The sequence below is a fragment of the Ranitomeya imitator genome, chromosome 1, assembly GCF_032444005.1.
Source record: "Ranitomeya imitator isolate aRanImi1 chromosome 1, aRanImi1.pri, whole genome shotgun sequence".
NCBI classification, from domain to species: domain Eukaryota; kingdom Metazoa; phylum Chordata; class Amphibia; order Anura; family Dendrobatidae; genus Ranitomeya; species Ranitomeya imitator.
In genome coordinates, this window is record NC_091282.1 from 479376145 (window position 1) to 479393061 (window position 16917).

General features: G+C 43.7%; 1 protein-coding gene across 4 annotated transcripts in view; it reads right to left on the minus strand.

The window, feature by feature from the left end:
• The window catches only part of ELAVL2 (ELAV like RNA binding protein 2), a 263389-nt gene that overhangs the window by 29183 nt on the left and 217289 nt on the right, over positions 1–16917 (minus strand). For all 4 annotated transcript variants that reach the window (XM_069765490.1, XM_069765462.1, XM_069765481.1 and 1 more), the window contains exon 6: positions 7060–7285. In XM_069765490.1, coding sequence (XP_069621591.1) covers positions 7060–7285 — 226 coding nt within the window. The remainder of the gene's footprint in view (positions 1–7059; positions 7286–16917) is intronic.

Consider the following 16917-nt stretch of genomic DNA (forward strand, 5'->3'; position numbering starts at 1 on the left):
ATGTCTTGTCCAACCCACACTCCACTACACACAGATAGATAATAGATAGAAGGAATGAGATAGATAGATGTGGATAGATATATCTATGGATAGCTGTAGATAGATATATGGATGGTTAGGCTACTTTCACACATCAGGTTTTTTAGTCAGGCGTAATCCGGCGATTATCCAGATCAGTTTTTTTTCTTTGTATTCGCTCCAGATTGCGCCTGATGGCCTCACGTTTTATCTGTTTTTTTGCCGGATCTGTAAAAAAAAAAAAAAAACTGTTTCCGGTGGACGGAGATAACGTACAGAGGAAAGTTTTTTCTGTCCGGCGAAAAAAAGCACAGCGACGGATCCGGCAAAAAATGTATGAAACGGAGATGTGAAATTATGAATCCGGCCTCCGAATCCGGTTTCTCATGCATTTTTTCCATTGAAATCATGCACATCTTCTGGGTTTTTTTTTTTTTTTTAGAGAGAGAATGGATCAATTGCATTCGTTTTTCACTATTTGCAACGGATCCGCAGTTTCAAAAATTCGCCGGATCCTGCCTGACGGAAACAAACTGATGTGTGAAAGTAGCCTAACTATCAATATATCTATCTACATCTATACATAGATATATCTATCCATCAGGCAGGATCCGGCGAATTTTTTAAAAAACTGATCCATTCCAAAAAGTGAAAACTGATACAACTGATCCGTTTTTTATTTATTTATTTTTTAGAGAGAGAATGGAAGATGTGCATGATTTCAATGAATGAATGCATAAAGCTATGAATATCAGCCCGTGGCTGTCTGCTTAGCCTTTACTGGCTATTAAAATAGGGGAACCCCCCACCCCCCCAAAAAAAAAATGACGTGGGGTCCCTCTATACTTTATAGCCAGAAAGGCTACGCAGACTGCTGCGGGCTGATATTCATAGCCTAGAGGGGCCATGGATATTGCAGCTGCCCCAGAAATGGCGTAATAAGGGGTAATAATGGAGAGGCGTTAAGACGCCTATCAATTATTAATCCAACAGTAGTGAAAGGGTTAAAAAAGAGCATGAAAAATGAATTTAATATTCTTAAAATAACCATACTTCCTATTCTAGATCGCCTGCAAAAAATTAAAATAAACCGTATACTCCCTGTCCGACGCAGTCCAATTAATAACGAGTGTCCCATGATGATCTCTCCTGTACAACAGTGACATCGGGTGATGTCACTGCTCTGTAGGGCCTTCAGTAACACACTGACCGGAGACAATGGCTCCTGCAGTGCATCACTGAAGAGGTTACCTTAGTTCAGGGTCTCACTTTATGGCAATGCTGCGTGTGAAATTTCTCACAGCAGTGACAAGTAAGACTAGGGACTATTTTTTACAGTGGCGGAGGACTACAGTGCGGAAGGATACCTTCCGTCATTGTATTCCTGGAGCCCCTGGAGCGCGGTTGCGGCTGATGCTGCTGCTCTCCACGGGAGATTGTCATGGGAAACTCGTTTTAATTGGATATCTGCGGACACAGCGAGTATATTGTTTGTTTATTACTTCAATATTTTTTACAGATGACACTGGCTTCAGGGATCAAGGTGACTAGGTGATGGTATGTATGTACAGTGGTATGTATGTACAGTCGTACAGTCGTACGTTGTACAGTCGTATGTACAGTTGTATGTTGTACTGTCGCATGTACAGTTGTATGTTGTACGTTGTACTGTTGTATTGTTGTATGTTGTACGTTGTACTGTTGTATGTTGTACTGTTGTATGTTGTACTGTTGTATGTTGTACTGTTGTATGTTGTACTGTTGTATGTTGTACTGTTGTATGTTGTACTGTTGTATGTTGTACTGTTGTATGTTGTACTGTTGTATGTTGTACGTTGTATGTACTGTTGTATGTACTGTTATAGGTTTGTGTGTGGGGGGGGGGGGGGTTTACATTCAACACATTAGCCGGATGATGGGACAACTACTGTCCCATCATTGGCTAATGTGTCAATCACTGTCACTGCAGACCCCCGGCAGCCCGCACAGACCGATGGCACTGCACACACAGTCTCCGCCCACACACACACCCTCCCGATCTGCAGCATTTCACCCGCAGCTAAACCGCAGATTATTTTTACATCTGCGGTTTTGCTGCAGATGTTCCCGACTCAATGCGAGTCAATGGGTGCAGAAACGCTGCAGATCTGCACAAAGAATTGACATGCTGCGGAAAAAACAACGCTGCGTTTTCGCACGAGTTTTTTTCCGCAGCATGTGCACAGCGGATTTGGTTTTCCAAAGGTTTACATGGTACTGTAAACCGCATGGGAAATGCTGCGGATCCGCGGTAAAAAAAAGCAACATGTGAACATGGCCTTACGGTACATAAAGGGCATTGTAAGGGTATTTGTCCACGTTCAGGATTGCATCAGGATTTTCCATCAGTTTTTGTAAGCCAAAACCAGGAGTGGGTGATAAATGCAGAAGTGGTGCATATGTTTCTATTATACTTTTCCGCTAATTGTTCCACTCCTGGTTTTGGCTTACAAAAACTGATGGAAAATCCTGACCAAATCCTGATGCAATCCTGAACGTGGACACATACCCTTAGGGCTCCTTGTTACCATAGCAAACACAGGAACTTGCAATCGCACTGCAAGGTTGTGGATAAGGCTTCTTTCACATTTCCGTTGGCAGTGTCCCGCCCTAATGCGTCGGGAAGACGTGCCGTCTGATGTCGATAAAAAAGTGATACAACGGAGGGAACGCATCCAGTGTTATTACGGATGCGTCGGCTGAGCTTTTCCGGTGTAGGTATTTCGGTCGGGCAGGAGGGAGAGGGAGAGAGAGAGACAGAAGTGTGAAAGCGGCCTAAGCTGAAAGAGGGAGCGATTTCTGTCAAACTCACTCGCTGCTCTGACTATTGACAGTAGCATCTGAGGGGTTAGTGCTGGGCTATGAGCAAGGTGCAGTCCCAGAACACACAGTAGGAACTTGGATGTGTGCAACAGTGGGCTCCTATAGCGTATGGCAAGGGTACAACTACTAAAGCCTGTGCCATCTCAGTCGAATTGCTGTAAATCACCTGCAATCTGGAAGTACAGTTACTTCATTTTGCAGGAAGGGGTTAAAAGAATGTGTTCACTTTATGTTTAGACTAACGTTTAAATTGGTTTGGCCGATATGAGTTATGGCCACCCACTTTCAGGGCTTTTCTACAGCATTCTATAATGCTATATATCTGCCCCTGATCCGACCTGTAAGAGAAGAAAAATAACTTCCTATACTCACCTGGGGGCGGTCCGTCCGGTGGGTGTCGCAGGTGCTGGTTCTGTGTCTCCCATCTTCTTGCGATGCCGCCATCCTGTTTGCTTCACAGGCTCCCGGCACTGCGCAGGCGTATATTGTCTGCCCTATTGATGGCAGAGCAGATTCCTGCAGTGCGTAGGTGCCGGACCTCTCTGACCTTTCCCAGCGCCTGCACACTGCAGTACTTTGCTCTGCCATCAACAGGGCAGATAAGTACGCCTGCACAGGAGCGTGATGCTGGGGAGCCTGTGTGGATAACACAGGGATGCGTCATCTACATGAAGCAAGAATGACGGCATCGCAAGAAGATGAGAGGCACCAGACCAGGACCTACGACACCCATCCCGGGTGAGTATAATAAAAGTTATTTTTCTTCTTTTGCAGGTCGGATCGGGTGCTTAACCACAGCATTAGAAAATGCTGTAGATAAGCCCTGAAAGGCGGTGGCCGTAACTCGTATCGGCCAAACCTGGTGACAGGTTCCCCTTAAGAATACCTGCTGGTTAAGCCCTCAGCACAAACCCCAAATGTATCGACTGGAGGTTAATTCACACATTTGAGGTTTGTGATGAGGACTTATCTAGGCAACCATAAAGGTATGTTTAAAAAAAAAAATATAAAATTAACTTGTTTGTTATATGCCACTGTATAGTTCTTCAGTGGCATAAATCACAGTCATTCCACCTAATGGCTCTTTCAGACGTCTGTGTGTCCGGTGTGTGGAGACAGTTTTCACAGGTACCGGAGATACTTGCACACGTAGACCCATTCAAGTTAATGAGTCTGCGCACATGTCAGTGTATTTCCAGACCGTGTGTCCGTGGACAATATACACTGACATGTATGATATTTAAAACCTCACGGGCTGCAAAACGTACCGCACACGGATGACATCAGTGTGACACGTACTGGCGCACGAGAAGTGGTAATACAGTTGGCGATGTTCCCCAGCACCGGGCGCTGAACTCTGCTCTCATCATTCTCCCTTGCAGGGACAAGCAGGGGAGAATGATGAGAGTTATGTTTAACTGATCACAGTGAGAGCATGCGGTGGCTGAAGGGACTATTACTCCCATCAGCCTACACCTGCTGCTGCTAATAACAGTGCACTATAAATAAATGGAAAAAACAGCGTGGATTCTTTAGTATTTTTGATAACCAGCCAGGCAAAACCGAAAGCTGCGGGCTGCAACCCTCAGATGTCAAGCTTCAGCGAAGCTGGTTGTCAAAAATTGGGGGGGGGACCCCACGCCATTTTATTTAAATTTAAAAAATAAGTGTGGGGACACCTATTTTCTTGATAACCAGCCTTGTTTAAGCCGACAGCTGAACGTTGCAGCCCGGCAGCTGTTAGTTTTGCCTGGCTGGTCATCAAAAACACAGGGAAACCAATGCCTTTTTTTTATTTTTTATTTATAGCGCAAGCAGCGATTGAATACTCCCATAAGCCGCCACCTGCTCTCACTGTGAACAGGCGGCTGCTGCTTATATAAGTTGAATATAACTCAACATTCTCCCCAACTAGCACTGACCTTAGTGCGAGCAGAGGAAAACGATGCAAGAGATCTTCTTCAGCACCCGCGTCGTGGAACAGCGCTAATAGAGCCGCTGCTCCCAATCGCTGGTACATGTGGTACTGATGTGGCACACTGTTGCCACCCAAGTATTACACACACGGTCATCTTTGGTGCTGGAAACTGGCTTGAGTAATACATTTGAAAATACTGCAACAAAGTTTAAACGTAATGCTATTGCAAATTTTACCAAACCAGTTTCTGACATCTGCTCAAAAGCTCAGCACACATCAAGTGTAGACTGTATATGAACTCAAAAAAATGAAACTCAAACCAAAACCATAAAAAAACCTGCAGAACTGCTGCTCTAACCCCTTCACAATCGCCATAAAAAAAACCCTGTTTAAAGGTATTCTACATAGTTACATAGTTATTAAGGTTGAAGGAAGACTTTAAGTCCATCTAGTTCAACCCATAGCTTAACCTAACATGCCCTAACATGTTGATCCAGAGGAAGGCAAAAAAAAACCATGTGGCAAAGAGTAAGCTCCACATTGGGGGAAAAAAATCCTTCCTGACTCCACATACAGCAATCAGACTGGTTCTTAAAATGCTAGTAAAATTTAATTTGTTTGGCAAAAAACAAGCCTTCATATGCCTTCTACTGGCAATTACAATTAATGTATGATGCTAATTATATTTAAGAACTTTCTTGTAATAAGACCTGTCAATGTCTGACATGTTTCAGTAAAAGCTTGAATTCACATTAAACATCCTGAATTACCTTTTCTTAGAGCTCTGCATTGTGCCGCTCCTCAGTGATTCCATTTAGATATTTCTGAATAAATTGGCAACTAGGTGACAACCCCACAGTTGTCAACTTTAAAAAAAACTTCCCAAAATATTTTGAATTATTTTATTTTCACTTCCGCATTGGGAGATTGTGTTGATGACCTCACACAGCTGGTAGCATACACAATTGGCAGGTGTTTGTAGACTTGACCTTATCAGCACAGTCATAACCCCTACTCCAGGTATCGGATACTGGCTGCAGGGCAGAAGTTTTGTCTGAGTAGGGCATTTAGTGTATAAAGACAGAGCTGCTGAACTCCGCGAATGGCTGCCATACTGTCAACATAACGTCAGCATTGCAGCAAACCAATATGAGATACCAAAAGCAGAAGCAGAGGACAAAGAAGCTTAGATTATGGGAGTTTTTGTCTTACTAAAACTGCACCCAAGAATCAAGATTTTCTGAAAGGGGAAAAATCCCTTTAATTATATATACTTATATGTACTTTAATGTCAAGTGGAGTTGCCATAGAATTTACAATTACAACCAAACAAAATTCAATAATTCAGTAATACACTATTAAGAGGACACAACCCTATACCCCGCTCCAAGGAAAAAAAAAAAAGAAAAATAGTACCCAACACTTTATTAGGGTATGTGCACACGTTGCGGATTTGCAGCAGTTTTCTCTGAGTTTACAGTACCATGTAAATCTATGGAAAACAAAATCCGCAGTGCACATGCTGCGGAAAAAAAAACATGCAGAAACGTAGCGTTGTTTATTCCGCAGCATGTCAATTCTTTGTGCGGATTCCACAGCAGTTTACACTTGCTCCATAATAGGAATCCGCAAGTGTAAAACCGCAGGTTGAATCCACACAAAATCCGCAAAAAATTCATAGTAAATCCATAGTGCGGATTACCTGCGGATTTACCAAAATCAGTCCGGAAAATCCGCACCACTTTCCTCAACGTGTGCACGTGGCCTTAAAAGCGATCTGTCGCCAGGTTTTTGTTATCCCTTTTGGGAATAGCATGATGTAGGGACAGAGACCCCGGTTCCAGAGATCAGTTACTGGTCTGTTGCAGATCTACCAGTTCTCTGAATGCTGAAATCTGTATAACCTCACCCACACCAGGGATTATCAGCTTTCTGCATATAATGTGAATAAGCAGAAAGCTGTCAGTGATGGGGTGAGGTTATTCAAAACTCATGAATATGGAGGACTACATGGCTAAAGGTTCACTAGTGCGGTAGTAAATCTCCAGGTGACAAAGTGATTTTATTCAGCCTAGTACAGCCTACATACAGCCTAGTATGATACATCATTAGAATCAGGACTTCTGTGTCTACATTATGCTGCTCTTAGATTAGGTGGCAAAAACCTTGATAGAGATTCACTTTAAAGCAAAGTGAAAATAGTAATACACAGCACTTATGGTAAGTACTCAAGAAAAGTCAAGAAAAGTGAATAAACAAACCTAAATCTTTGAGCTTGTTGTGCAAGCGGTCCTGGGTACCTCCGGTTTGGAGACTGGTATAACTGGGACAGAATAGTGTGGTTTACTTTTTGGCTTGGGTTGTTGGCAAATTTAACAGTTATGGGTTCTGTTGCTCCAGGTGGTTTTTGTCCATTTAGGCCTTTAATGGCTTCCTCAGCCTCAATCCTTTTGTCAAACCGAATGAATCCAACCCCCCTGGAAACACCTATTAAAATATAGAAAATGAAAAACTGAAATAAAGGGCAATAGCATGCAAAAGATCATTTCACCTGCAATAAGTCTAGGTTTATACATCAGGAGCATCCTTTAGGAGGAACAGTCACATGTTCTGCTTTTTACTAGAGAAAAGGATCATGATGCACCATTTTTCTAGTAAAACGATAGCGATCAGAACAGAAACCAAATGGAATCGATTATAGAGTCTAGCTGCATGTGTGTCCGTTATATAACAGCGTTTGCCTGCTTCCACAATAGGCAGCACATAATATCATGGTCCATGCCATAAATCAGAATTTATGTATTTTAATAAAGTTAAATTGAACAATCTCAAATGCCATGCCAGAGAATTTGTCTTATTGTATAGCATCATAATTGTGCTTTAAATGGAAGTTGTCACCAGGTTTGTCCCATATGAGGCAAGGCCTGTACCTTTCATCCCTGATATACAGCATTCTAATATGCCCCTAATCCAGCCCACAAGATAAATAAAAGACCTTTTAATATACTCACCTGCAGGGTGGTTGGGTTATGGTCTGGGCAGTATGGATCATGAGACAGGTTCTTTTTAACACAATTTTCCTTATTTATTACTCATTGATGACTTGGGACAGAATTTGTGCCAATAACTTCATGGGAACATATGCGATACCCCCCTCCAGCAGTTAAGCTAAAAGCCATGGAAAATGTTTTGCTTTAACTTCTACTAGACCGCCTATAGACTACAAGGGCATGTGCACACGTTGTGTATTTGCTTGCAGAAATTTCTGCAAGGATTCTGCATGAAAAGGGGAACAATTTAAATATTTTTTAATGGACATAAAAAAATAGATTAAAAATAATAAAAGTGGAAAATTTTTCCTTGATATTTGCAGAAAAAAAGTAAGAAAAAAAGTAAAGGATAATAAAAAAACTTGAGAATCAAGCCCTATGATTCACAAAAAAAGGCAAACATTTGACCATCCAGATGAGAAAAGTTTAGCAGCAAAATATATATGTCCGTTTCTCAAAAACCCTGTACTGGTTAAATAAAATTTGGGTAGAAACTTTGTATATTCACACATGAGAGTATAACTAATTACAGCAGCAGCGGTAAATTTACTGTACACTGGTGGAAATTATTTTGCAGAAGGAGTAACATTTACCATATTTTTCGGACTGTAAGATGCACCCCAAATTTTCACAAGGAAAATAGGGAAAAAAACATGTGTCAAATGGGGTTCCGTCTTAGGGTATGTGCACACGTTGCGGATTTGGCTGCGGATCCGACGCTGCGGATTCGCAGCAGTTTTCCATACGTTGTACAGTACCATGTAAACCTATGGAAAACCAAATCCGCAGTGCACATGCTGCAGAAAATTCCGTGCGACAACGCTGAGGTTTATTTTCCGCAGCATATCAATTCTTCGTGCGGATTCCGCAGCATTTTACACCTTTTCCATAATTGGAATCCGCATGTGTGAAAACGTAGGTGAAATCCGCGGGTAAAAATTTTTCAGAATCCAGGCGGAAAAATCCACAATGGAATCCGCAATGTGTGCATATACCCTTAGGGTATGTGACCAGGTAAGAAAAGAGGTGCAGAATTTTCTGCACAAAATCCGCATCTCCTGGCAGAATCCACAGCCGCGGATTTTCCGCGGTTTTAATGTGGATTTTGTGCGGTTTTTATGCGTAATTGATGCGGATTTTCTGCGTTTTTTGCCACTGTGCAGCAATTCCGCACCGATTTTTCCACACAGCTATTTTTTTACCTCATTGATTTACATTGTACAGTACATCACAGTGCGGGTCTGCAGCATTTCTGCGCAGAAAAATCCGCTGTGAATCCGCAGCAAATCTGCATTGTGTGCACATAGCCTTATAGTCCGAATTCAGCTTACCAAGGGGGGGGGGGGGGGGGGGAGGTGATTGGCACAGGTGGAGGAATGATCACAGGGGTTCGATGATCCAGGCTGGTGCGGTGGCCTCCGGGAAATCCCATCCCAGGCTGGTGTGGCGGTGGTGCTCCTGTGTGGGGCGGCGGCGCTCTGTCGGCATTTTGTGAAAGCCCGGAGGCTCCTGCAAATCCAGTGCTGCGATGCGGTGGCCTCTGGGAAAATGGCCGCCGGGGGCAGCGCATGCTCGGATTCAGATCTCGGGACGTGAGCTCGTTGCAGAGATCTGAATCTGAGCATGCGGTGGCCTCCGGGAAAATGGTCGCCGGGGGCAGCGCATGCTTGGATTCGGATCTCGAGACGAGATCTCGTTGCAGAGATCGGAATCTAAGCATGCGCCGCCCATTTTCGCGGAGGCAACCGCATCACAGCACAGGATCTGTGGGAGCCTCCGGGCTTTCACAAAATGCCGGCGGAGCCCCGCCGCCCCACAGAACATCACCGCCGCCCCAAAGAGCATCACCACCGTCACACCAGCCTGGGAAGGGAGGCACATCGCCCTGCAGCGTCTGATTGGGATCGCAGCCATAGTATTATCCCCCAAAATATTCTGGGAAAAAGTCTGAAAAATACGGTAACCTCTTCCTGCGAAAGCCAGATTTCACCCTCCTATCCAGACTAAATTTTTCAAATCTGTTACTTGAGAACTCTGGAATCCTTACACATATCCAGGGACATACACCTCATTGGTGCAACCGCACAGGAGCCCAAGAGGTTAGGGAGCCAATTTGCACCTCCAAGGCAGATGGAATAATGCATAATGATGAGCTATTGGACTGCCCATATAATTTGGGTGTACGAATATATATAAAATTAGACAAATATAGAACATATTCAAACTTTGATAGCCCTACAACACAAAACAGATGCTAAACATGTCTTTTACAGTAGCATCATTTTTTAAAAACTTTTTAGTTAGGCTGTTAGAAGAGTTAAAGAGTTTAGCAGCAGCTTTACATTTCTTTCAATGAAAGACACAGAATCTATAATTTTCAGACCCACTTTACATTTGTAGTGACTTTAACCCCTTCACCCACGAGCTTGTTTTCAGCTTCATGACCAGGCCAGGCCAACGGATCCCACCGATTCTCAGATTGTACTTCATGACAGTGATAAAATTTCATTGATAGGACTTGCGTTTATTTGTGAAAAAAAAAAAATCAGAAATTGTGAAAATTTGTAAAATTCAGCAATTTTCATACTTTATGCCCTTAAATCAGAGAGTTCTATCACACAAAATAGTTGATAAATAACATTTCCAACATGTCTACTTTGTATTAGCACAATTTTTGAAACTTTTTGGAAGTTATAAGGGTTAAAAGTTAACCGCGATCTCTCATTTTTTTATTTTTTTTTTTTTACAACAAAAGCTATTTTTTTCTAGGGATCACATCACATCACATTTGAAGTCACTTTGAGGGGCCTATTTGACAAATACCCAAAAGTGAAACCAGTCTAAAAACTGTACCCCTCAAGGTGCCCAAAACCACATTCAAGCAGTTTATTAACCCTTCAGGAACTTCACAGGAATTTTTGGAATGTGGAAGGAAAAAATGAACATTTAACTTTGTCACAAAAATTTTACTTTAGACCCCATTTTTTTTTATTTTCGCAAACGTAAGCTTCATTACTAAACCTAGGGCTTGGTGTCAGCGACAACTGCTTACACCAACCTTTAATTCCATTACCCAGATTCAACTGCACCAGGGCATCAGGAAGAACGTCAGCTAAGTGACGCTTCAAATATGAAGTGCCATTTCTGGGAAAACTGAGGGCTGGTATCTTTAGCCTGGGACAGGGGCAAATAAGCATGAAAAACAAGGTGCTGAACAAGGAAATTACACCACAACTTTTTTCATTTTTTGATATATCTTTATTTAGCTTCAAAAAGTAGTCATTGCTGTACAAAAATGCGCAAAATAACTGCCCCAATAACATGTGCTTTAATAACTCCACGTGCGCATGTCCTAAAAGTTGAACAGCAATTTCTTACTTTTCCAACAAAATTATTTTTTCTAGGGGCCACATCACATTTGAACTGACTGAGGGGCCTATATGACCATGTCCCATTGGAGAGCCCCTGAAGTGCTTAAACAGTGGAAATACCCCACCAGTGACTCAGTTTTGGAAACTAGACCCTTCAAGTAATTATTTAGATGTATGGTGAGCACCTTGAATCCCCAAGGTGCTTCTCAGAAATTTATAACATTGAGCCATGAAATTAAAAAAATATATACCGTACTTTTTTTCCACAAATGTTTTTTTCAGCCCCAATTTTTTATTTTCACGAGGCTAACAGCAGAAAATGGACCCCAAAAATTGTGCAATTTCCCCTAAGTATGTCGATGCCCGATATGTAGTGCAAAACTACTGTATGGGCATACAGGCAAGTCTCGGAAGGGAAGGAGTGAATTTGGAGTGCAAACTTAGATGGAATGGCGTGCTATACTGTGTTTGGAGAGCCCCTGATGTGTTTAAACAGTGGAAGTCCCCCACAAGTGACCCCCCCCATTTTGTAAACTACAGCCCTCAAGGAGTTTATCTAGTAGCATAGTTTATAGTAATGATAATGCTTTTGGTTTTACTGTTGTATGAATTTATAATCTACTATATAATTGTCTAAGGGTCACTTCCGTCTGTCTTTCTGTCACAGATATTCATTGGTCGCGGCCCCTGTCTGTCATGGAATCCAAGTCGCTGATTGGTCATGGCAAAACGCCCACGACCAATCAGCGACGGCCACAGCCCGGAGGCAATATGGCCGCTCTTTCCTCCCTGCAGTCAGTGCCCGCTCCATACTCCCCTCCAGTCAACCAGTCAGCCCTCACACAGGGTTAATGCCAGCGTTAACGGAGCGCGGTGTAACGCACTCCAGTTACGCAGCTATTAACCCTGTGTGACCAACTTTTACTGTTGATGCTGCGTATGCAGCATCAATAGTAAAACGATGTAATGTTAAAAAAAAAAAAAATAATAATAATAAAGGTTATTCTTACCCTCCGACGTGCGTCCTGTCCTCAGCAGTGCAAGCGGCAGGTTTCGGTTCCAAAGATGCTATGCGAGAAAGACCTTCCATGACGTCACGGTCATGTCACCGCGACGTCATCACAGGTCCTGCGCTCATACCAACCCTGGGACCGGAAGCTGCCGCGTGCACCGCACACAGGCGACAGGACTACAAGGGACACCTCAGAGGGCGAGTATATGTTTATTTTTTATTTTTTAACCTGTTACATACGTAGCTGGGCAACATACTACGCGACTGGGCAACATACTACGCGACTGGGCAACATACTACGCGACTGGGCAACATACTACGCAAATGGTGCTGCTGGATCCGTTTTTTTTTATCATAAACTTGTATTAGCGACGGATTGTGATGGATGGTTGTCTGTTTTATCAGTCGTGCACTAGATCCGTCATAAAATCGCTGTCCGTTGGGTGGAGACAACACACATAGAAACGTTTTTGGTTTACGTTGGAAAATAGCTCAGCGTCGGATCCTGCACTGTCCGTCGTTGGCTATAATGGGAGCCTATGGAAGCAGGATCCGTCGCTGACTGTCAAAAGCAGGAATCCAGCGACTGATGCAGTCATTTCAAACTGAGAATGAGCTGAAGAATTTCCAGTCAGGGAAATTCTCTCACGCTCTTTTTTTTACTATTGATGCTGCCTATGCAGCATCAATAGTAAAAAGATATGTTAAAAATAAATTAAAAATTGTGATACCGCTACGTCATTACAGGTCATTGTCTCGCTATGCATCACTGGGAACGGCAGCATGACGAGCATCGGGAAGGCTGCGCAGGACGCCGGAAGGTAAGAATATCACAATTTTTTTTGTTAATTATTATTTTTACAATGGGTTGTGTTGTGTATGCGTTTTCACAGCGAAAAACCGCGGTGAAGACGCATTCACAACGCGTGCACAAAGCCTTCTAGGATGCACTGGAGCCGTCAAAAAAACTGTTGCAGTGCATCCATTTTTTACAATCAGCACAGGATCCGTCTTTTCAACATTTTAACAGATTGTGAATGATTGTAAAAAACGGAAGTGTGAAAGAGGCCTAACTACTGGTGATGAGCGAATATACTCGTTACTCGAGTATTTTTTAGTGCTTGGAGATTTAGTTTTCATTGCCTCAGCTGAATGATTTACACCTGTCAGCCAGCATAAGTACATGTGGGGGGTTGCCTGGTTGGTAGGGAATCCCCACATGTAATCATGCTGGCTAGTAGCTGTAAATCATTCAGCTGCGGCGCTGAAAATCTCCGAGCACTAAAAAAATACTCGGAGGACACCCAAGCATGCTCGGGAAATCTCGGGCAACTAGTATTCCCTCATCACTACTAACTACCTATATCTAAAAAACTAAAAGGTCCCTTTGCGCACACTGATTAGTTGAAATGCCGATCAGAGCATTCCAGCCACAGGAAGAGCACGAAAGCTTGGTGCAGGACACCGCGCACATGGAAAAAGTGCAAAAAAAAAGTGTGCCAAAATAAAATTGGGAGTGTGGGGGTGGGCAGACAAACAGGGGTGGCGGAACTGCTGCTGTGATCACAAATATGTCACACAGCAAGCACAAGAGACAGATCGCAGGTGGATTGCCATTTTAGATTAACACCTTTGGCGCTCATTGGCTGAACAGTAGTTACTAACAAATCAGCGCCAAAGGGATTAAATCAACAGAAATGGCGTTGTGATCACCCCATCCATTGTGACTGCTGTGATTAGTGCAGTCTCAGACAGCACTAATGTGACTGGAAAAATCGCCGTATACAGGGCCGTATTTGCCAATAGGCACTGGAGGGCACGTGCCTAGGGCGGGAGGACGCGCGGGGGGGCCTGAGCAAGTTTTTTTTTTTTTTTTAATAGTCCGGCGTCGTAGTCTGGGGTCGGCCCCCCCCACGCCCACCTCAGTCTTCCGGCTGTATAAGATATGGAAATGGCGTAGCAGTAAAGCTCACTCGGCTATTTCCGTAATACCATCCACTTGTGTTATACAATGCAGACCCCAGAGCGGAGATGTTGCAGGGACAAGTCATGTGACCTGGCTGTGTCACGTGGTTCCGAGTTATCCTCAATACCTAGCATGTGGCCAGGCTCCCTGCTCTGCAGAGTATCCTCCAGCAGGTCAGTGTCGTATGTCCGGTCCTCAGTCCGCTGCAGCTGGTGTGGGGGAAGGAGGGCGGACTGCAGAACTTGTTTTACTTATTGCACAGAGAATGGGGGAGGTAGACTTTGTGCTGGGAGTTTTAGAAGCTACAGGTGGGATATGCAGCCCCCAGTCTCTGGGGCAGGGGTTATTAGCTTATGGCTGTGCAGCTTGAGTGGAACTACAGGTCCCAGCATACACTGCAGAGTCGCAGCTTAGTGGATGGTGCAAATCTGCTCCGTGCATTAGAAATCTAGTGAGAAGCCAATGTTCTTACTAAATGTAACACAGAATTACTGCACAATGTGACTGATCTCCAGGTGTCAAGACTTGAGCAAAATTGTTACTAGGAGACTGGGCACCGGCGGCATCGGTATGGATGTAGCAGAGCGGAGGCGGCATCAGTATGGATGTAGCAGAGCTGTGGGAGTCGTATTGTGATTTCTTAAAAGGGGTTATACCACATTTATTGGGCATCAAGCGACTCTGCTCAAATTAGGTCTTGTACTAATGTCACATGTTCCTCTGCGATGTTCTGGCATAACCCCGGGGGCTGCTGGTCTAATACACAGCACATACAGGGCAACAGGACCGCTTCCGCTCTGCTACACTGATGGTTTACAGTTATGCGCAGCCATCTACCTCTGATGTGTCCCATCTCCCCTCTCTGTAAGAGGACGGGGCTCAGCAGTTAGTGGAACTATAAGTCTAAGAATCTCCTTTATCAATACAATGGGACTTGTTTGATTATATTAACTCCTTCATGACCTGAGCTTTTTTCGTTTTCCACTCCCCTTTTCCCAAAGCCGTATCTTTTTTATTTTTCCGTCAATTTGGCCATGTGAGGGCTTGTTTTTTGCAGAACGAGTTGTACTTTTGAACGACACCATTGGTTTTACCATGTAATGTACTCAAAAACAGGAAAAAAAATTCCAAGTGCGGTGAAATTTGCAAAAAAGTGCAATCCCACACTTGTTTTTTGTTCGGATTTTTTGCTAGCTCACTAAATGACTAAACTGACCTGCGATTATGATTCTCCACGTCATTACGAGTTAATTACATGTCTAGGTTCTTTTAAGTGGTGAAAAAAATTCCAAAGTTTGCTTAAAAAAAAAATAAAAAATTGCGCCGTTTTCCCGATACCCGTAGCGTCTCCAGTTTTCATGATCTCGGGTTGGGTTGGGGCTTATTTTTTGCGTGCCGAGCTGACGTTTTTAATGATACCATTTTGGTGCAGATATGTTCTTTTGATCGCCCGTTATTACATTTTAATGCAATGTCGCGGCGACCAAAAAAAGTAATTCTGGCGTTTTGATTTTTTTTTTTCGCTACGCTGTTTAGCGATCAGGTTAATTCTTTTTTTTTATTGATAGATCGGGCAATTCTGAACGCAGCGATACCAAATATGTGTAGGTTTGAGGATACCTCAGGTTGTTATGGCAATGCAGCGCTGACCTCCGATCACGTGACGGGGGTCAGCGGATGCACGCATTTCCGGCCACGCGACGGAAGCTCTAATTAAATGCTCGCTGTCATCGTTTGACAGCGAGATTTAACTAGTTACGGTAATAGGCACGCGTGAATCGCGAATCTGCTTGTGCCTATTGCGGGCACATGTCAGCTGTTAAAAACAGCTGACATGTCGCAGCTTTGAGGTGGGTTCACCAACGGAGCGCTGGCCGCGACGAATCAGCGATATTGGGGTGGGATTTGAACACCGCTTAACTTTTTACTATTGATGCTGCCCATGCAGCATCAATAGTAAAAAGATATAAAGTTAAAAATAATAAAAGAAACAAACAAAAAAAAAAAAAAGACCCCAGATCACATAGCGGTCTCGCGAGGCCGCGACCAATCAGCGATATTGGGGCAGGATTTAAACACCGCTTCACTTTTTACTATTGATGCTGCCCATGCCGCATCAATAGTAAAAACATATAATGTTAAAAATAATAATAATTAAAAAAAAATCATGATATTCTCACCTTCCGTCGTCTGAGCCAGCCTTTCCAGCTCCTCGCGACGCTCCGGTTGAAAGAATGCATTGCGGCAATGACCTGTGATGACAGTCTCGCGAGACCGCTACATCATCACGGGTTATTGCCGCAAGGCATTACTGGGAACGGAGCGTCACGACGAGCATCGCTAAAGGCCTGGGCTGGATTCAGGGGCCGCCGGAAGGTGAGTATATAACTTTTTTATTTTAATTTTTTTTTCACAGGCATATGGTGCCCGCTGTGCTCTATACTGCGTGGCCTGTGCTCTATACTGCGTGGCCTGTGCTCTATACTGCGTGGCCTGTGCTCTATACTGCGTGGCCTGTGCTCTATACTGCGTGGCCTGTGCTCTATACTGCGTGGCCTGTGCTCTATACTGCGTGGCCTGTGCTCTATACTGCGTGGCCTGTGCTCTATACTGCGTGGCCTGTGCTCTATACTGCGTTCTAGAATACCCGATGCGTTACAATCAGGCCAATTACAATTCTGACCACTGTCCATTTATGAGGTAATAACTCTGGAACGCTT